Source organism: Panulirus ornatus, chromosome 47, assembly GCF_036320965.1.
Source record: "Panulirus ornatus isolate Po-2019 chromosome 47, ASM3632096v1, whole genome shotgun sequence".
In the NCBI taxonomy this organism is placed as follows: Eukaryota; Metazoa; Arthropoda; class Malacostraca; order Decapoda; family Palinuridae; genus Panulirus; species Panulirus ornatus.
In genome coordinates this window covers 3,828,126-3,850,663 of record NC_092270.1, presented here as the reverse complement: position 1 = coordinate 3,850,663, position 22,538 = coordinate 3,828,126, and the positions used below count along the sequence as shown (strand labels likewise).

Here is a 22,538-nt window from a genome sequence, read left to right as displayed (position 1 = left end):
AAAGAACGAGTCACTGGAGCTGGCTGGAAGCTTCAGTAACCATGGGCGCCCGTAGGAAGGGGCAATAGGAGGCATTTGTATCCCATACATTTAAAAAAAAAATTACATACTTCACATTCACGATCATAGTTACTTAAATGGAGTTAAACTAAACATCTTTGTAATTCTTTTTAAAACTCTTAATCTGTTTCCATTCTAGGCACACACATATTCTTTTAGTCTAAGGACTTAAAAAAGTTGATCCCGTACACACAGGTTTTGTAGCCCTTCACCCCCTGAAATATCTTTTGGGGCGCCCAATGTCAGTAACCCACTAGTTACAACAGTGGATGGTAAACGTGCCATCTTTATGATACCCATCACCCAACCACCTCTAAATTGGATGTTTTTCTTTATTAAACATGCTTAACTGTTAATTGATAAGAAAAATAATGGTTTGATAGTTTTGGGAGAACTTAATCAAATAAGTAAAAAAGTATGAATTTTTGCATACTTAAGATTGGCTATTCTAGTAAATAATTTGTTTTTCTTTAAGTACAATTGGTGAAGTCTTAATTCATAAAAAACAATGATTTATAACTTATGTGTATCTATACAGAGAGAGAGAGAGAGAACTTTTTGCAAATTATAAGGGTGTAAATTTTTTTTTCAGAGCTTGAATGAGCAAGGTAGACTAAGGGACACTCCAACAATCTTTAGCTGTTAGAAGAAAGAAATAGTTTCATTGATACACAAATCAGTCATAAACGGTATTTTTCACACCCCTCATTTCACTTGTCATTAATTACAATTCAATATGACCTTTAAACCCGGAAAAAAAATCCCAAAAAAATACTGTTAAAGTTTGACAAAATTAACCAATTAGCTTACAATGAGAAATAACCATGCATAGAGGCAAGTTGTATTGTCCCCACTTAGACACATGAGAGCACAAGTCAAGATGACTGAAAGTAACTTGGATGAATCAAACATACAGCATCAGATTTGTCCTTCCGCTATTTACCTACTGTTATCTCCCCATCTCACCTAAGGACAATACGCAGGTCTTCAAAAAACAAGTATGTAGATGTTACTTTCAAAAGAATCTTCAAATGTGACTATTCTTCATAACACATACGTATAAATATAAATAATATACTTTTTATTTATGCCTACTGGTCTTACCTGCAATTGTGTTAAGAACAGACAAACTACTGAGCCTTCAGGGAAAAATCTTTGATAGATTTAGCTTTCCTCTGTCCCTACCTTTAGGTGACAATGCATGAAGGTAGCATCCTTTCCTCCGTATCCCTAGGGACGATAAACAAATAAATATACAAATAAATTACAAGTATGAATATAAATAATATACTTTTTCTTTATGCCTACTTGTCTTACCTGCAATTGTGTTAAGAACAGACAAACTACTGAGCCTTCAGGGAAAAATCTTTGATAGATTTAGCTTTCCTCAGTCCCTACCTTTAGGTGACAATGCATGAAGGTAGCATCCTTTCCTCCGTATCCCTAGGGACGATAAACAAATAAATATACAAATAAATTACAAGTATGAATATGTACATGTATATACATGTATGTCTTTGTATGTGTATGTATGTATATATTATGTAAATGTGTGTGTGTGTATATATATATATATATATATATATATATATATATATATATATATATATATATATATATATATATATATATAAGTGGATGGGCCATTCTTCCTGTTTCCTGGCACTACCTCGCTGACATGGGAAACAGCAATTGAGTATAATAAAAAGAAAACAATAAATATACATATTTTCTATATTTCCTTTATTATACTTGATTACTGTTTACCATGTCAGTGAGGAAGTGCCAGGAAACACATGAAGGATGGCCCATCCACTCATAGACACATAAATGCCCATATACATGCTGTCAATGGACTGAACCAGGACATGTGAAACGTCTGGGGTAAACCATGGAAAGGTCTGTGGGGCTTGGATGTGGAAAGGGAGCTGTGGTTTTCGTGCATTACACACGACAGTTAGAGAATGGTGTGAACAAATGTGGCCTTTTTTGTCTGTTTTCCTGGCGCTACCTTGCCGTAGCAGGGGGTAGCGATGCTGTTTCCTGTGGGGTGGGGTAGCGCCAGGAATGGATGAAGGCAAGCAAGTATGAATATGAACATGTGTATATATATATATGTATGTATACTTGTATATGTTGATATGTATATGTTATGTATATGTACGTGTGTGGGCTTTTATGTACACGTGTGTATTGAGTGGATAGCCCATTCTTCGCCTGTTTCCTGATGCTACCTTACTAACACGGGAGATGGCAATCAAGTATAATAAATAAATAATAAATAATCAAGATATACACATGTATACATACACATATATATACATATATATACATGTATATATTTATACTTGCTTGCTTTCATCCATTCTTGGGGCAATCCTACCCCACAGGAAACAGCATCGCTACTCCTTGCTTCAGCTTCTATGGTTCCGTTCACTCCCCTTCCTCAAAGGTTTCTACATTCAAACTCATCCCCTCTTCCTCAACTAACCTGTAAGTTGGCACTACTAAACCTAATAACCCTCCTTTAATTCACATTCATTTTCAACTTCCTCCTTTCATAAATTCTCCCAAATCCAGAAACCACCTCATGCAGTTTCCCACTTGAATCTGCCAACAATGCCATGTCATCCGCAAAGCAAAAATGGCTCACTTCCCAAGCCCCCTCTTCCTCTACAGACTGTCCCTTTCTCCAAGACCCTTTCATCTACCTCCCTCACCACTCCATCCATTAACAAATTAAACAGCTATGGTGACATCACACACTCATGCCACAGGTCCATTTTCACCTGGAACCACTCATCCTCTTCTCTGCTTAATCAAACACTTGCCTTACTCTCTTTCTCTTTCTCTATAAAAAAAGAAAAAAAATCACTATTTACTGCTTTTCTCCCACACTATTTACTTGTAATGTCTTGCACAAGGCATCTCCATCAACTCTATCATATGCTTTTTGCAGACTGATAAATGCTACACACAAATCCTGTTTCTCTAAGTATTTCTCATGAACATTCTTCAACGCAAAGACCTTATCCACACATCCCCTACCATTCCTGAAAGCGCACTGTTCCTCCTCAATATGATACTCTGTACATGCCTTCACTCTCTCAATCATCCCTTTCCCATGATACTTATCAGGTACACTCAACAAAATTATAATTCTATAATTCGAACACTCACCTTTGTCCCCCTTTCCTTTATACAATGGCACTATACATGCATTCTGCCAATTCTCAGGCAACTCTTATGATCCACACACATATACTGAAAATCCTAACTAACCAATCGACAACATAGTCATCCCCTTCTTAAAGAAATTCAACTGCAGTACTAACCACTCCAGCTACCCTGCCGCATTTCACCTTCCACAAGGCTTTCACTACCTTCACTCTTTTCACCAAACCATTAGCCCTAATTCTCTCACTCTGCATATTTCCCCAACCCAACACCCTACATTGCTACTCCGTCATCAAATACAATCAACACTCCTTCAAAATACTTCCTCCATCTCCTCTTTATCTGCCTGTTACTACTTCCTGAAATGCCCCTTTCACTTATGTTTCTGTGTTCACATGTTTTTCTCACTAATAATCTTCCAAAACATTTCATTCTCCCTGAGTCTGCTGATAAATGCTCACCCCAACTATCATCTGCCCTCTTCTTATGCTATTGCACCTTTTTTCTTGACCTCCTGCTGCTTTCTTTTATACATCTAATCATTCACTGAACTTTATATCATCCTCCTGTTCACTACCTTTTCTCACCTGCCAACCTTCCGCATATCACGCACTTCTCTGGCACTTGTCAGCACTGCTCCCCTACTTTTCTCTCATTCCTCATCCAGTCCCCTAACTTACCTTCTGGGCCTAAGATTCCCTTCTATGGTGCCCTTGCAGTGCTCCTGTGACATTTTAAAGTAAAACATTTACTTTTTTTTCTAACTTCCTCCAAAATTTGTATTTTCCCTTGTTTTTTCTTTACCCTTCCATAATCCTCTCTATATTTCACTTAAGGCCTGGTCTTGATGTGGACTTTTGTCCATGATGAGTCTCTATGGGGAGGGGATGAAGGGGAGTTTATGAATTAATATATCAGCACTTACGTCCTAATGGTATTATCCAATCACTTGCAGTATTCTTTCTTTACTCGTTTTAATTTTCTTCTTAGAATGCAGTGAATCAACTGTTAACCTGTGTAACAGTTTCACCATTACAAAGAAATTCCTCATGAACATTTAAGGCACTAACTTCATGTATCCATCACTATAATCTATGGGGATTAAGAATAAATGAATGAGAAAAAAGAGATACAGATACAATGCTTATCCTGCTTATATGAGAAATAGTTTATTATACAAACAGTTTTGTACATCACTCTTTGCGAAATACCTCTGACATGTAACAGCAAGAAACAGAAAAGTAATTCCTGAAACAGGTTTATTTTCTTTGAAAAAGTGATGGAAAAAATGCGACAGTAAACCCCCCAGGTAACATATATTTGTTGATCATGTTTTGCAATTCATTTATTTCATTTGTTTAGAATGTGGAGCATTCAGTCTGCTATTATAAGCTTAAACTGAAAATCAAAACAATAAATGTTGGCTCCTTAGGCAGTAAATTATCTTTATTGAGTAAAGCAGTGGAGTAAATTTCCAAAAAAATTAAAACATAACCATTGATATGGTTACAATATATTCCAATCTTCCATGTTTTAATATGTATTAGTAAACAAGGATTAATAAGTACTTATCTTTTACTTACAGCAATCCTATCATTTGGGAAGCCTTAATGGATTTTACTGGACCACTGGAGGTTATGAACTCTCCATGAGAAGATAAATCAGGGAACTAAGGGCTTGCTTTTTACCTGTTTCTAAATATTTCCTGGATATTGATAAATGTGAACTAAGGGCATGCTTTTTACCTGTTTCTAAATATTTCCTGGATATTGATAAATGTGAATAATAACTACTTTGGCTTGTCAATGGTCAGAGGGACTCATAAATATCATTTGTTCTTGATGACTGTTAAACAAGTGTTCACACTGCATTTTCAGTTCTGATATGCAGTGATATACTTAATAAACCCTTAGTTTTTCCAGGTATCTTATGAAACTAAGCATACCCTTATAAAAACTGATATGACTGGTCTGTTATGAACAGTCAAGTTCTTTTTCTAATCCTTAATAGGCAAGTAAGGCAAAACATCTGCAGACTCTTTCATCTTTCAGGAGAGCATGGGCTTGACTCTGTTCCATTTCTATGCGCTACTGTCATACAGTCACTGGGAAATTTAAATATACACCAATAAAATGACCAAGAACAGGCAGCCTTTCACTCTAAATTCCATTCAATTAACTTATAGGAAAAGTGTACATTTGCATTGTTAGGACCTCATCTGACACGCTGGTAAGGTTCTAACTGTACCACTGCAAGTATATATACGTTTTCCTCATAAATCTTTGCCATTTTCCACATCTGTGAGGTATTGCCAGGAAGTGGTGAACAAATGGCTTCATTTGCTCACATCCACTTTCTAGCGGTCATGTATGATATACCAAAGCCATAGCCCCCATCTCCACAAGTAGGCCCCACACACATAAATGTGAATGTGTGTGTATGTATTATTTGCAATAACCCTAAGATCTCTTGGTAAGGAAGGGACCTGGTGTTAACCTGAACATCTTTCCAGAGGCTCCTGCAGCCCAAGCACTGCTTTCAGCAGCAGGAAAATGTGGACTCCTTTGGAGTAAGAAGTTCTCAGATGAGACTGTACTCCCAATGTTACAGCTTCACCAAAGGTGACTTTAAAAGTAGTGTAACTTCATGCAGGTGTAGATCAGGTGTCTACTCTTAAGAATATGCATGAGAAATACTTAGAAAAACAGATGGATTTGCATGTGGCATTTATGGATCTGGAGAATGCATATGATACTGTTGATAGAGATGGTTTGTGGAAAGTATTAAGAATATATGGTGTGGGAAGCAAGCTGCTAGAAGCAGCAAGAAGTTTTAATCAAGGGTATAAGGCATGCGTATGAATAGAGAGAGTGCATGGTTCCCAGTGGAGGTCAGTCTGCAGCAGGGGTGTGTGATGTCACAGTGACTAATTTGTTCATGGATAGGATGATGACGGAGGTAAATGCAAGAATCTTGGAGAGTGGGCAGGTAAGCAGTCTTTTGGGGATGAGAGGGCCAGTGAAGTGAGTCAGTTGTTCACCAATGATACTGCACTGGTGGTTGATTCAAGTGAGAAACTGTATTAGTTGGTGACTGAGTATGGAAGAGTGTGTGAAGGGAGAAAGATGAGCAAGGTTATTAGGTTTAGCAGGGTTGAGGGTCAAGTTAATTTGGATGTAAGTTTGAATGGAGAAAAAAATGGAGGAAGTGAAGTGTTTTAGATATTTGGGAGCGGACTTGGCACTGAACGGAACCATAAAAGTGGAAGCGAGTCGTAGGATGGGAGAGGGTGGGCAAAGCTTCTAGGAGCGATGCAGAATGTGTGGAAGGAGAAAACGTTATCTCAGAGGGCAAAAATGGGTAAGTTTAAAGGAACAGTAGTTCCAACAATATCATATGATTGCAAGGCATGGGCTACAGAAAGGGTTGTGTGGAGGAGGGTGGATGTATTGGAAATTAAATGTTTGAGGACAATATGTGGTGTATTGTGGTTTCATTGAGTAAATAGTGAAAAGGTAAGAGTGATGCGTGGGAATAAAAAAAAAAAGTGTGGTTGAGAGGACAGAAGAGGGTGTGTTGAAATGGTTTGAACATATGGAGAGAATGAGTGAAGAAAGGTTGACAAAGAAGACATGTGTTAGACGTGGAGGGACCAAGGAGAAGTGGGAGACCAAATTGGAGATGGAAGTGAAAAAGATTTTGAGCAACAAGGATCTGAAGGGTGAAAGGTGTGTATGGAAAAGAGTGAACTGGAACGACGTGGTATACTGGGGTCAACATGCCTTCAATGGACTGAACCAGGGTATGTAAAATGTTCGGGGTACACCATGGAAAGGTCTGTAGGGCCTGGATGTGGATAGGGAGCAGTGGTTTCAGTGCATTACAAATGACAGCTAGAGGATAAGTGAGTGGATATGGCCCTTCTTTCTTTGTCTGTATCTTGTAAGGTTAAAAATAATAATAATCCATTATCAGTATTTTGGCATTATCAAAATAAATAAAATAAGCAGTACCTACTCACTTGACACACAGGCCTTGCACTAACACTTTTTAGTACAATGTACAGATGAAATATAATTCTGAAGTGATTTCTTTCATTTTTTATATATCTTTGAAATTGTAAGGTTAAATACATTTTTTAAACAACTTGATAAAAACTGAATTTTGGGGATTGGAAAAGAAAACTTAGTGGGACATTAATGGGTTAATCTAACTTTGTTGTATATGCAGGAAGTAAGTAGTTTTTTCATACCTGACCACTTTTTCCCGCATCAGTGAGGTAGCACCAGGAACAGACAAAGAAAGGCCACATCCATTATTAAGCTGTCATGTGTACCGTAAAATATGATAATAAGACAACAAACACAAGATCACAGGTAATTCTTTCTTTGAAATAAGAGACAGTAAAATGCCATGTGCATTACCAGACTTTGCAGGAATGTGGCTATTCCACAAGTGAAAGTCCCCTTCAGGAAGGTTGTATCACTGTCCACAGATGTAAAGGAAAATTCTGTCATAGAACTTCTCATTCCAAATGAGCTCATCAATTACTTGCTACTGATTGTAGCTGCAGAAGCCAAAGAAAATGGGTCCTAGAGTTATAATATAATCAGAAAAAGCCATATCATACATACTGGGGAGGCCTGTGTCCTGTTAGTTTTCATGTGAACAGCAGTATCTTTCATTCAATTTCAAAAGAATTCCATTCTTCAAAATTCTCCCTATAACTTCTTTACTAGTGTCCTCCTGTCCTGTCACTACCTCTCTCTTTCTCTCTCTCTCTCATGTAACATAACCTACTGCTGACATACCTTGCCAGATAATAAAGATATTCTTTCAATGATGCTAGCAGCATTTGTGATCTATATCAATGATATTATCACTCAATCCAATTTCAATATGCAGTTTTACTGTAAGCTGTTTCACAAATGCAGTCCAAATCACGAAAGACTTAGCATTAGTTTTTGCTAATGTTGAAACATCTATGGTATATGGATATAAAATTATGCTCAAGTCCTTCTGTCCTCTGAATTGGCTTCTGAACATACTATTTCATCTTTGACAGGAAGGAAATCCCAAACCTAGCATGCTTGGGGCATGAGCCATGCTGGATTTCAAACTTTTTCAGTTTTTCAAATGTTCAGTCTGGTATGTAAAGAAATCATAAATAAAGTATTAAATAAATACAGAAAGGCTGCTGTTTACTCACCTCATAATTGCTGTTGTTTCTCACTTAATGCAGGGGCTTACTGTAACTCCATCTTCTTTAGCTGTCATGTATAATCTATCTATCTATCTATATCTCTGACACCCATTCTCTCCAGGAGCTCCCATCAAGGGAGTGGCCATGGCAAAAGTCTCCACTTAATTCCAGTCCATACATGCCTCAGATACACCATTCCATGCATTCTTCTCCCATTTATTTACCAACAGTACTCCTCCACTCTATTTCCTCTTGTTGCAAATGGTTTTTCTCTCACACCAACCTCTTTAATCATACTATCACACACTCTCCTTGTAAACTCACTGTCTCACAGAATTAGGTTTCCTCCACTCTAACACTCCATAAATCATTCCCTTTGCATTCCCAGCCATACCAAATCTCTCATCCACTCCCATCCCATATCCTCTTTTTTTCCTTGTTCTATCAAGGGATATAATTATTATTCTATCTTCTATCATTTTCTCCTTGATCTCTCCTTTTATTTCACAAAATTTGACCAAGAAGGCTCCCAAATACTTGTATTTAGTCACCTGTTCCGGTCTTTCTCCTCCTATATCTACAAAAAGGTTCAGTGCACTTTCTTCTCTCAAAAGGGCTTTGCAAAATCTATACTTTCACTGTTTCCCTTCAAATACTATTTCTTTTTCTTTTACTTGCACTTACCTTCAATTGCCTATGCTTAGACACATAAAACATAATTACAACCTTCTGCAACTCCTCGCAAACAACACATTATCATTTGCAAGCAGGCTTGTCAGTAGCCACCATACCTTACCACCACCGCTTTTCGCCTGCTCTGCTTTCATCTCTCCTGTCACTCCATCCACATACACCAATCCTTGCACTAAATGGTATCACAAAAAGTGATTTTGCTGTTCTGCAAGGAACCTACTTCTACCAGTCCCACTTTTTACATAGTCAAAATTTACTACTATGAGGTTGGGTATGGTAGAAAGTGCACCAAAACTTCCGTTTTTCTCTGTGTGCTTATTGGTTCACTATATGCTATTTCTCTTTGAGCAAGGTTTTCACAGAACATAACCCCTGCATAAAGCAAGGGATGCGTATATATGTTAAAAAACAGTGGTAAAATCACTCAACCCAGCCTCACACACACTTGTAAAATGAAACTTTTGCTCTATTCTCCATCTACTCTTTCACATGCATTTGCTCATCTATAGAAGGATTTTGCTGAAATTGCAAATTGATTTGACAAATTGGTATTTACTATTCACATGACATTAATATACTGTACTCAGCAACACAGTTGGTAGTCAGCCACCATCGAGAGAGGCATGCTACCCGCCTGGATATCAGGAGGGTTAGTGATGCCTGCATAGTGAGCTGGCACTTCAGTGGTTGTCTAGTTGAACTCCTATGACCCAAGTAGCTATCTCTTCTTTCTGCCTTACCCTCATGAGGACTGCCAGCATTCTGTCCACAAAAATACAATCTCTCCTTGTCACACTTAACTCACACAAATCATTCTTCATAACTAAATTTTCCTGAGCTGAACACTCTGCACTAGCCATGCCTTAAGGCAAAAGGGTATGAGCAATAGATAGAAATAATAGGTAAGAACATTAGGCAAGAGTGGGTAGGAAAAACTGGCAGGAGCATAAGGTAGTAGTGGCAGGTTGGAACATTAGGAAGAATTAGAAGGTCGGAACATTATATAGCAGGCCTGGAAACCCTCAGGTTACATTACCTTCTACCAGTGACCTGTTAAGGCTGAGGCACTAAAGGCTTAGAAGTGACACTGGAGTTTACCAGTTATGGAAACAATTTCACCATGGCCACCCTCTTGGGGGAGTTCCCAGAGAGAATGGGCATCAGAGATACAGATAGGATAATTAGATAGATATTTAGCAACAATGTTACAACACTGCACATGGTTTCATTTCAATTATGTACCTACAATGATACAACACTACACATGGTTTCATTTCAATGATGTACCTAACAAAATAGATACACTGTTGACAAAAAGTTGTATCAACACTGTTGACACTATGTTGCATCAACATTGCATAACTAAAAACGAATCAATATGTTTTTAACACCACTTCAGTGTTGATTCCTGACCTTCTTTTAACATTCAACATATTTTTGTTACTAGGACTGACCACAACATTTTCATGGTACAATACTGTTATGAAGTATTTATTGGTGTTTGTTTCTACCTTTTAACCTCAACCCAAAAACAGCGGTTTTCTGCAAATCTTGGATTTTGAATCGCTGGTTCTGGGTCACCTACCTGTATACTAACCACTGTAGAGGAGTAAATCTCTCTGCAATGTAATACAATTTTACATTATTAAAGTATTTCAAATACTCCTACAGTATCTTACCATTATGGCCTTTCCTACTGGGTGTAACACTACCTCATATCTGTACCATATTTACCCTTCTCATACATATAATAATCACAGCATCCTTATCATAACAAGGTATTATTTATAATTCATATATTGATTCTTTAAAAATTTTACACTTTTAACAATCTAAAATGAATATCACCAAAATTTTGCATGCCATCACATAAAAGAGTTCTTACTGTTTGAAGTTAATTACTTCTGTGGTGAATGATCACTACTTTCCCTAATTAACTTGTTAATCAGTGCATTTACTCTATATTAAACAAAATAAACAATAAACACACTATCATCATATCATGTGTTCCTGATATCTTTATGATTTTTATCATTCAGTATTCTACACTGTCAGAGCAAAATACTCAATATTTTCTTAAGATGATTATGTAACCTCTGCACATATTTACTACAGTATATGGTGTTAAATGTCATAACATTCTGGAACACCTATCAGGGGTGTCCAGATAAAAATCTAGGAACAAACTACCCATTTTACCAACTAAGAACATAAGCTAAGAGTCTTTTTCACTATCTTCGAGAAAGTCCATATACAGTAATGTAGCTATCTGTAGTGCCAGCTGCCAAGAGGACTCTCCGTGGATGGAATGCCAAGCAGGAAACTGGAGCAATACGTGTGCCCATAAATCCCTCATGGTACTTAATGACATTGACAGAAGAGCCACTTGCATGGTGAACACCAATCACCTGATTAACGGAACCCCTGTTGGAAAATGTATTTGTTCACTGCATTAATGAAATATTCACAATATATATATATATATATATATATATATATATATATATATATATATATATATATATATATATATAATGATATCAAATCAAGTAACAATAACTAGTACTAACATTTAACTAACTCCAATACATCAACATAAATATCTATCAATCAAATATCTAACCTTAATTCAGAGAAGTATAATCACAAATTTAATGATAATGATTTACTCAACTTGAAAATAAAACAAAAAGAGATTAAACATCTTTAACATACGTGGCAAAGAGGTGAGCATTTGCATGTGTAGCCATGGCAGTCATGTCATGATTGGGTGCACAAACTTGTACTGAATTTGCTTGTCGCATATCCCATAACCTGACCTCCCCTGAAACACTTTAAGAGAAAAACAGGTTTTGTGCAATATCAATGCCTTTTGGGGGATGCTTTACCTATTATGACTATACTCTATTTGCTCTAGGGAATATGCTAAATTTTTCTTAGGCTTCTATAGGAAAACACACAATATGCAGAACCTATCTGCATACACCAAATGCAAAAGAGAGACATATGGTGGAACATTAAAGTGGAAGTTGTTACATCCCCTTTCAACACTTCATGAAACATAGAAAAGTTGCAAAATATAATTAGAAGTAAATTCAACATATGTTTCAAAGGTAGATTACTACATCGAGTCAAGAGAATCCTAATTACAAAATAATTTCCATACTTCTAGTTGCAGCATTCACCTACATCATACATCATTTATTTTGTATGAGCATTAAAAAATGCTTAGCATTTGTAGAAAAATAAAATGACTAATAAACATATGAAACCTAGGGGAAAAGGAGGAGGGGGGAACTTGGTGAGAAAATCAGTATTCATACAAATATTTGCATATGGAAATCCTTGAAAAATTCATATTCAAAATATCAAGAAATTTAGTCTGTAATTCTTTTCCATAGTTGTTTGCCATTTCCCGCATTTGTGATGCAGCACCAGGAACATACAAAAATGGCCTCTTTAGCTCAAATCCATTCTCAAGCTGTCATGTTTAATGCATCAAAAATACAACTCCACATAAACAACCAGGACCCACAGACCTTTCTGTGGTTTCCCCTAGCTGCTTCACAAGCCTACTTCAGTCCACTGTCAGCACGTCATCCTCAATATACCACATTGCTCCATTTCACTCTATATCATGCATGCATTTTACCCTTGAACATATTCAGGCCCTGAGCACTCAAAATCTTTTTCACTCCATCCCTCCAACTCCAAGCTGGTGTCCCCTTTCTCCTTGTCCTCCCCACTTCTGACACATATATCCTCTCTATCAACCTCCCCTCATTCAATCTCTCCATATGTCCAGACCATTTCAGCACAATCTCTTCAGTTCTTTCAAGCACACTCTTCTTGTTACCAAAACCATTTCATTACTTTCTCAGTAAAATCACTCTTCACGATCTTATTACTTAATCAAATCACCTAACTTTCATGTACTGTCCCCAAATATTTCATTTCCAACACATTCTCCCTCCTCTGTACATCCTCATCTATAGTCCATGCCTTGCATCCAAACAACATCAATGGGACTACTATAACCATCATCACCCTTCCAGATAGCAACCTCTCTTTTCACACATTTTTCAATGCTGCAGAACCTTCGCTCCCCTTCACCCACTATATGGCTTGCTGTGAGAAGTACTGAAGGGAGGGGACAGGCTGCTCCACACAGGCTGCATTCCTTTTTCCCAAAATTCATGTGTAGATTCATCAAAGAGCCTGCTAAAATGCTCAGCTCCCAGTTCATTCTGGTGTACTGTGTCCTTTGTAAAGATATAACGATGGATGTAAATCTGCTTTCTACAAGTTTACATACTCAAGTCCCTTCTGTAAACAAAGATTCACTGATCTATTATTGAGTGAATGCATTACTGATGAATGCATTCCCACTGTTTATCATGGGCAGTACTCCTGATGCACCCTGCATGCTGTTTGCAACAATATCCAGAAGGACATCTACCCTGTGGGTTATGGCACTCATTTCATCAGTTACTGTGCAACCTTCTATTTTTGTGGAATAAATTCTGCAAACCTTGGGTCCACAGCCTAAGCACAGTAAGCCAATGAGTCAGGGAAACATAAATCTATACAAACACTGAGTGAACCAAGCAATTCATATTCATCAACGTATATCAACTATCAAAACTGTTTATATCTACATCAGTAAATAAGCATAATTAATGTAAAGCACCTACACTAATAAGTCATGATAAAAGTTTAAGTCATAAAAGAGAATAAAACTTACACTCCAGTGATAATCTTGGTGGTTGCCTGTGAAGAATTTAGTAGATGAGCACTAATAACCCATGAAGTATGTTCTCGCCATTGCCGAACAACAGTTCTGTTACTAGTTAGACGCCGATCCAGCAATCGCACATAACCATCAGAGAATCCAACAACAATCCAAGGGCCTTAGAACATGAAAAATGAATCAAAAATGAATAATTTGAGAGAAAAGTTATGAGAAGTTTTTCTTGTATGAAATGTACATACTGTATAGCAATTTGATTAAAAAAAACACAAAAAATCTACAATCTGAATACAAACAGTCCTGCTTTATGTGACAACAATCCATCTTTTCCTGTACTACAACATAAAAACAAATGCTTTGCATTTCATCAAATTTAAAATAAGACAATAAAATCTTGCATAATCAAACTTAGACTGTATCACAATAAAACATATACTGATGTCAACTACATAAAAGCAATCAAAATATCTAATGAAAACATTTAGTAACGACCCAAACATCATGGTATAGACAGCTGTCTGGCATCACTCCAGATTCTGTCATCTCCATCCACCAGATATTGGTTCATTTATCCAATTATTACAAGAAAAGTTTTATGTGATATGTATGAGCTTCCTGTGTGTATATGTAAGACATATACATAACTCCCCTTTGACCATGTAAAACTGGGTGGGGCTTTTCAAGGAATCCATCCCCAGTGGAAATTTAGAAAAGTGTGTACTTTGTTCTATCTTTTATCATTCCCCCATTTCCTTGTCCTATACATTTTGTTGATATTTTTACTATCTAATGAATTGTTGATAAGTTTTGTAAACTGATTACTTCTGGTATATCATCAAAAGTTACCTGCTTGATGTGAATGTATTGCAGTAATTACAGATGTGCTGTCACCAACTGTGGGCAACTCCATGGTGCGGCGCTCAGCTTTCAAATCCCACAGTCTCACAGTACGTGAATCACCCCCCATAACAAGTGTCTCTGTGTCTTGTTCCCAACTCATCAGTAATCCAGCAGCTGCAAAAACATTAAAACATTATGCCATAACTGAAAAGTCACCTACAGCAAGTTTGCATCATTGTTAATAGATGAAAAAGGAATACTGTACAATATTGTCAAAGAACTTTTACTTCAAAGGAGTCCATCCTTTCCCTACTACTGATTGTAGTGCAGCCTTGAAGATGCAGGAACCCTAGAAAAGGGGTCCTGGGGTTTTCTAATCAAATAAATATTATATGTGGAAATTTCCAACAATGAAGGACATTTCTAAAAGTGTTTTCACCTCTTGTAGCTGGATTGACATCATTGGTGGCTTGGAAAGCAGTGATGAGAGAAGGTGAGTCTTGAGAAGGCTGATGTACATTTTGAAACACATCACGCCATATGCGAACACTACCATCATCACAAGCTGTGGCAACAAATGTAGATGGTGTTCCAGGGTTGATCACAGCCAATGAAGAGATACAACTTGACCCAACATTGTTATTACTCCAATGGCTAACACGATGACTCTGTTCTACATCCCAGATCCTAGAATACGAAAAAGTCAATCATATAACCAAGTATACTACATACAGTGGTGACAGGAATGAATAAAGGCAGCAAGTAAGAATTATGTACATGTGTATATATGTATATGTCTATGTATATATATGTATACATTGAAATGTATAGGTATGTATATTGGCGTGTGTGGACATGCATGTATATACATGTGTTTGTGGGTGGGTTGGGCCATTCTTTCATCTGTTTCCTTGTGCTACCTCACTAACATGGGAGACAGCAACAAAGTATAATAAAATATTTTTTTTTTTTAAACTTCGCCATTTCCCGCGTTAGCGAGGTAGCGTTAAGAACAGAGGAATGGGCCTTTGAGGGAATATCCTTACCTGGCCCCCTTCTCTGTTCCTTTTGGAAAATTAAAAAAAAATAATGAGAAGGGAGGATTTCCAGCCCCCCGCTCCCTCCCCTTTTAGTCGCCTTCTACGACACGCAGGAATACGTGGGAAGTATTCTTTCTCCCCTATCCCCAGGGATAATAATAAAATATATAAAATATATTTCAAACAGTATTTACAAGTCAAAGATTAAATCATAAAGACATGTATATCTTTGCTGTGTGATGTCTGGTGTGACTAACACCAAAGTGCTGTGTTTAGATTAATGAATAATGTAGAAGCAGCTTCTTCTGGGCCCATCTCCGTATAATTAGAGACTGCCACAGAAGTGATGGCACTGCCCACTCAGTTCCAGCTGCCAGCAGCATACATAATTTAAAGATCATGGATAGCAACTCAAATGTGGTCTCAGTTAGAAAACATTTTTTTTTAGGGGGAAATGGGGGGTGGAAGCAGAGCAGGGTAAGCAAGGCAAGATAAAATACTTGCAGGTCACCATCTCAGAGAAAAAAGAGGTCTTAATTTTCAAAACCTGCAATCATCTCCTTTGCAATCTGTTCCATGAGAATGCAAACATACCCACAAGAAGGAGGAGGGTTTAAAGAAAAATTTTCAGATAAGAAGACTAAACCTACAAGCAAAACTAAATAACTGCATTGGTGACAGGCATTTTGGAATCTGCCCCTTCTCAAGGAGGAATCCCTAGAACCACACAAGGTGAGCCCAAAACATCGAAACTAACTGCCCCTCCTCAAGGAGGAATCCCTAAAACCACACATGGTGGACCCACAACATCAAAACTAACTGCCCCTCCTCAAGGAGGAATCCCTAGAATCACACATGTGGACCCATAACATCAAAACTAATGTTCCATACAATGAAGGTGGTACACAAGTGCTAAAGACCTACCCTTCTTGATCTCCAATGAGAGGTTTCTGAGGAGGGCTATGGTGAAGGTTACCTTTCTCACATAATATGCTTGCATTATGCTAACCTAGGTTAGGCCAACAAAATGAGATTCTTAATCTATGTAAATGAACTCCATGCTGAAAATGGGTTCAAGATTTCAAAGTGTACAAATAAATGGTCCCTTCAATAACAATGGGTTCAAGATTGCAAGGTGTACAAATAAATGGTCCCCTCAATAACATCTGGTGATTTGAAAGATCTCTTAAGGGATTAAGTGGACGAAAGGCATGATCCTCTCCTGATGAAGTCTTCCAGGAATGGTTGACTATAGGGCTACTTCTTAACTTCACAGTTTAATTCTTGCCAAAATCTAAGCTCTGAGTCTATCTTAATCCAAATCTAAGCTCTGAGTCTACCTTAATCCATAAGAGATTGTCATGAAAGAAGAAGATTCTTTCATATATGCATTATGTGTAATTCACTAGCTCTCCTCCCAAAGCCTATGGCTATAAGAAAAAAAATTCAAAAGATATTGAGAAGCTGAATTGCCAAACTGAAATAACAGGGAAACTGCATATGCTGAACCCATAATATTGAAAACCACCAGTATTCTACAAATAGGTAATTACGCAATAAAAAAAACTCTATACAAGAAAAACTTTACCCTTCAGGTTTACTAACTTAAAGTTAATATGGCTCTTTGAAAAGACAATATTTTACCATAGTTACTAAAGAATTTCACACGGAAGATACTGATGTAAGTATGCCCTTTCATAAACAGAGAATATTCATCCTCAGTTCTCGCACAATGACTGACGGATGAAAGACAAATGCATGGAAAAGAAACTGTAAAAAAGAGAGTTGTCATCAAGTATATACTGAAGGGTAAGGTCCTAGTAAAGATGCAGGAATGGGTAGGTTAGTGCAAGGAAAACAGTAATGCAGCAATGTTTTAGGGACAGAGTGAAATCCTTTCTGGGTAGGTGTGTGAACATGGCTAATGAAAAGATATATAGATAGGAAGAAAGGTAAACCCTCTATGTCTCCCACAGCACTACTGGTAATACTTCCATTAATGACGAGAGGAAACGAATTCTCTATTTGCTTACGATGTCCATAATTGGGGCTGTCTTACATCTTGACTGTAAACTAATCTGTCCTGAGACAGTAATGAGCAATCATTCTTATAGGAATTAAATTAGCAGGATCAAAATAATTTTTTCAGATGATTTCTTGATAAAATGTAAGGCAGAAAATGAGAACATATCAAATCTTATTTTCTTCAGATGATTCTTTAATAAAATGTGAAAACATATTTCATATTTTCTAAAAGATGTACGGAAAACAATGATAATCATACATCAGTACATAAAAAAATAAATAAGGGGATGGCATACTCACGTAACATTGGTTTTGTCGGCCACAGTGAGAAGTGGTTCGAGGGGGTGAAACAAAAGTACAGCTGGTGGGCCTGGATTTCGATGTACAAACACTTGGTCATCTAGTTTATTTGTTCCCACACTGCGACGTTCCTCTGATTCAGCAAGAAGTCGTGAATTTAATGATCTGTCAAGAGAATAAACATATATCTGCAACTGAATTATTTGCTTTTGATAAAGCAATGAGGTACTGCACATACAAGTTCTGGTAAAGTCAGTGTGCACTTCAGAATTACTACTAATAAAAAATTACACAGAGACTTTATAAACACTCTGCATGTAACAACTTTTAAAGTTCTACCTTTGCCTTTCTGTTCCAATGATATTATTTTTGTTTCCTTATGAATGACACCACTCTTTTGGCACTACTTCCACAGTGACTTAAACTGAATGACCCTAATATTTCCTCATACCCTAATGTACCTATTTTCTTATTCTACCCCCTTTGCTATAATCTCTTTGGAACACTCCACTATTTATCTCTCAAGGGTATGGACCAAATGGCAAAACTTGTGTTCAGAAGGAACATGCCCAAGAACTAATACTAGTACTTGCTCACCAATTATGCTTTTGCCTAAAAACATAAATTTTCCTTCACTTTGGTCACATACTCTGGTACAGCATTTTCTGATGCATGATGGTCATTCCCATCTTTCCAGCTATCACAATATTACCTTGACCCATACAACACCTGTATATGTAAATCTCACACCAAGTTCTATTTCCTTGAGCATTCTGAAGCTCACACACATTTCTCTGATCATCAGTATGGAATCTGCAAGGTGAGATCACTTGGTAAAATCCTATCCTGTGCTGCTACTGTCAACTTATCCTCTCTAAAAAGATTAAGGAATCCAATGTTGTAGCCCTTGATTTCTTGAAAACTTTCAACAAGGTTAAAGAAGTTGTTCAAGCTAGTTAGCAAATGATAAAATGTAGATGTTTATCTAACAGTCTTATTCTGTCATTGATAAAACTACTGCATTCATTCTGCTTTTCAATGGATATGAAAAAGTTAGTCAAAACTGCAATGAACAAGGAAACAAAATGCATCCTTCACAAAATCTTCCATTTCCAGAAGAAATCATCCTCCCAGGAGAGAGAGGCAGTAGACAAAATCTATCTACTCAGCAATACCAAAGCAAATATCAACCCATCAGTACCATTTGACCCTATAACTAAAATATAGTTTTCAAGATAATCTTCCTCTAATTCTATCCCCTGGGAGTGCTGAACAAAATCATCACCAACTCACGACCAGTAAGCAGTAATAATAAGACCCAGTAGCTTTACAACATAATTCATAGCAATAGCACAGTCAGTTTTGCATGTTATGGAGGAACAGGATTTATACAATACTAGGTAAATCCAAACGTTTGCATTTCTATCTACCCCTGTAATCTTTTACAATTATTAACTTTAGTATGGTCTTCCCACAAAGTTTCAAGACATAGAAGTATTCTAGAAAATCATAATCTTTGAAACCTTGTAAGCTTCCAAGCTTGGAAAATTTAAAATTCTGATCAGTACAAATAATTCTACCTGTCTGAATAGCCATGCAATGGCGAGGAATTAGAGCTCAATTCATCGGTTGACTTTTGTCTAGGAAGGATGAAAGTCTTGGCACTCCACTCCACAAATTCAGTAGTAATAACTGGCTTCAGGAAGCTGCTCTCATTCTCATCAACCTATGAGAGAAAAAAATCAGATTCACACAAGAGAAAATATCAAAATACGAATTCTGCATTTACCTCCCTCAGCACCCCATCCATAAACAGATTAAACAGCCATGGTAACATCACACACCCCTGCTGGAGACTAACCTACATCACGAACCATTTGCCCTCCTATCTTCCCACTCATGCACATGCCTTACTCTCATGATTAAGAACTCCTCACTGCTTCTAGTAGCTTTCCTCCCGCACCATATATTCATAAAACCTTCCACAAAGCACCTCACTCAACCCTATCATATGCTCTATCCAGATCAATACATGTTACACACAAATCAATTCATTTCTCTAAGTATTTCTTATGCACATTCTTCAAAGCAAATACCTGATCCTCTACCACTCATGAAACCACATTGTACCTCCCCAGTCCAATACTCTGTGTATGCCACCACCCTCTCAATCACCACTCATCTAAACAGCTTACCAGGTACACTCGAGTTTAATACATCAGTAATTCAAACACTCACCTTACCTTTATACAATGGCACTATACATGCATCTACCAATCTCTAGGCACTTCACCATGATCTATACATACAATGAAAATCTTAACAAACAAATCAGCAATGCAGTCACTTGTTTTCTTCAAAAATTCAAATACAATATCATCCTCTCCAGCCACCTTGCCATAAATCATCTAATGCAAAGCTTTTAACTCCTCTTCTCTTTTCACCAAACAACTTTCTATGACTCGCTTTGCATACCTCTTTAACCCAAACACCCTATATCTGCCACCCTATCATTAAACACATTCAGCAATTCTTCAGAGTACTCACTCCAGCACCTCTTCACTGCCTGCTACCACTTCCCCATTAGCTCCCTTCTCTGATGTTCCCAATCTGTTTTCTTGTTTTTTCACATAATCAACCTCCTTCCAAAACAACTTGTTCTCCCTGAAATCTCCTTGCCTTCTTTTTAACTCCAGTACCTTCCCCTTGACCTTGTGATGCTTTCTCTTGTACATCTCCCAATCACTCACACTCCTTCCCTGAAAGTATATAAGCACCACTCATACGTAACTCTTTTCTCTTTAATTAGCAACCTTGCTTTATCATCCTACCTTTCTCACCTGCCCATCTCCCATCTTCTGTATGACATACACTTCTCTGCACAAAGTTAAGGCATATGAAGCAAACATGGGAAACCAAGAAAAGGTCTGTGTGGTCTGGTTTTGGATATGGGGCTCTAGCTTTGGTATATTACATATGACAGTAAGAGAAGAGATGTGAACACATGAGGCCTTTAGAAAAGTCCTGAGTAAAACCAGGACTATTTCAGAGAAATTGTCCTAAGGTAAATATAAATAAATAGATGACTAATGAATATATATATGTGGTCATCGCTGGGAATATATGAGAAAGAATTCTGTCCATGTATCTCCTGCATGTCTTAAAAGTTGAAACAGAGAGGTTGAAGAGATGTTGGAAATCCTTCCCACTTATCAATTTCCTAAAGAAGGAACTTTGGAAGCAGCAAAGCAAGGACTCTTTCCTCTACAGCACCATCAACTGTTTTTGATGATACCTCCCTCTTGCAGGAAACAGTGAATGCTTATGAAAAAATAAAGATATCATTATGCAAGGTAAATAATTGTCTGTAGAGCTTGGCTGTGGACAGTGTGCCCAGGTTTCAGTGCATTATACTTACATATATACATGAGTGGATGGGAGCATATGGAACTGTAATTCATGCTTCTTTTTCTTAGCAAAAAGCACCCTGCATTAATGAACAATAGCCTCGCTTTTATATAGCTACTCCCTATGTGTCATGCACAATGCCTAACATCCACAGATAAGCCCCACAGACTATCGCATGGCTTACCTTCACCACTTCATATGCTCTGGTTCTGCCCAGACAGGGTGTCATCTCCATATACCACATTGATCCATCTCATTCTAACCCATGCACATCTCTCACCCCCTTGAATGTTTGGACCTTGATACCCCACAGCCTCCTTCATTTCATTCCTCCATCTCCCCCTTTTCCTAGTTCCCTCCACTTCTTACATGAAGATCCCTTTTCAACTCTTTCAATCAGACTACTCTTACTATCGTACCTCTTACAATGTTATCCCTTACATGATTAACCCACCTCAAACCACATATCTGCAAAAATTAAATTTATAACATGCCCACCCTCTTCCTTTTCTATGCATTCAGGTCCCAAGATTCACATCCATACAACATTGTTGGGACTTCTATTCTTTCAAACAAACAAAAACTTACATGGTTTAAGTGATTTCTCGATCTTGTGCGAGTAGGAGTTGAAGTTTCTATAGTTGACGGTGGTGATTCTCCACTGAGGAAATAGAGTAAATATTAGAGAGAGAATTACAACACCACAGCATCAAAGTCTAAACAAATGTTAAACAGAAGATTGTGGAACCAAGGCATTACATGGCTAATAGGAGGGTAATAAACTGCACATGAAGAGTACCTTTTCTAAGAGATATGAGACAATAAAAGATTATCATTACAAAAAAAAAATGCAGTGATGGTAAAATCCAGAAAGCTTGTTCTAAGAGATGTTAAAAGTCTTAACTACACTAAATTTTCTAATAAGAGGTTTAGTTTGTCTTGTTATCTTTACCCCTTGACAGATACATCTGTAGACATTGTCTACTACAATAATTCTTAACATTTAGCTGGTTTGGGTTCTAGGACTTGAGGCTCCTTTGGC

At 37.3% G+C, this 22,538-nt stretch overlaps 1 protein-coding gene across 2 annotated transcripts in view; it reads right to left on the bottom strand.

Moving 5' to 3' along the window:
• Positions 1-10,325: 10,325 nt before the first annotated feature.
• Positions 10,326-22,538, bottom strand: part of raptor (regulatory associated protein of MTOR complex 1) — a 40,294-nt gene continuing 28,081 nt past the window's right edge. Inside the window, exons 17-24 of one of the 2 annotated variants that reach the window (XM_071689496.1) lie at positions 22,085-22,157; positions 19,669-19,814; positions 18,089-18,253; positions 15,163-15,410; positions 14,730-14,897; positions 13,878-14,043; positions 11,849-11,965; positions 10,326-11,557 (exon numbers count right to left, since the gene is read on the bottom strand). In XM_071689496.1, coding sequence (XP_071545597.1) covers positions 11,365-11,557; positions 11,849-11,965; positions 13,878-14,043; positions 14,730-14,897; positions 15,163-15,410; positions 18,089-18,253; positions 19,669-19,814; positions 22,085-22,157 — 1,276 coding nt within the window. In that variant the 3' untranslated portion in view covers positions 10,326-11,364. The remainder of the gene's footprint in view (positions 11,558-11,848; positions 11,966-13,877; positions 14,044-14,729; positions 14,898-15,162; positions 15,411-18,088; positions 18,254-19,668; positions 19,815-22,084; positions 22,158-22,538) is intronic. The other variant, XM_071689495.1, reaches the window with a different exon arrangement.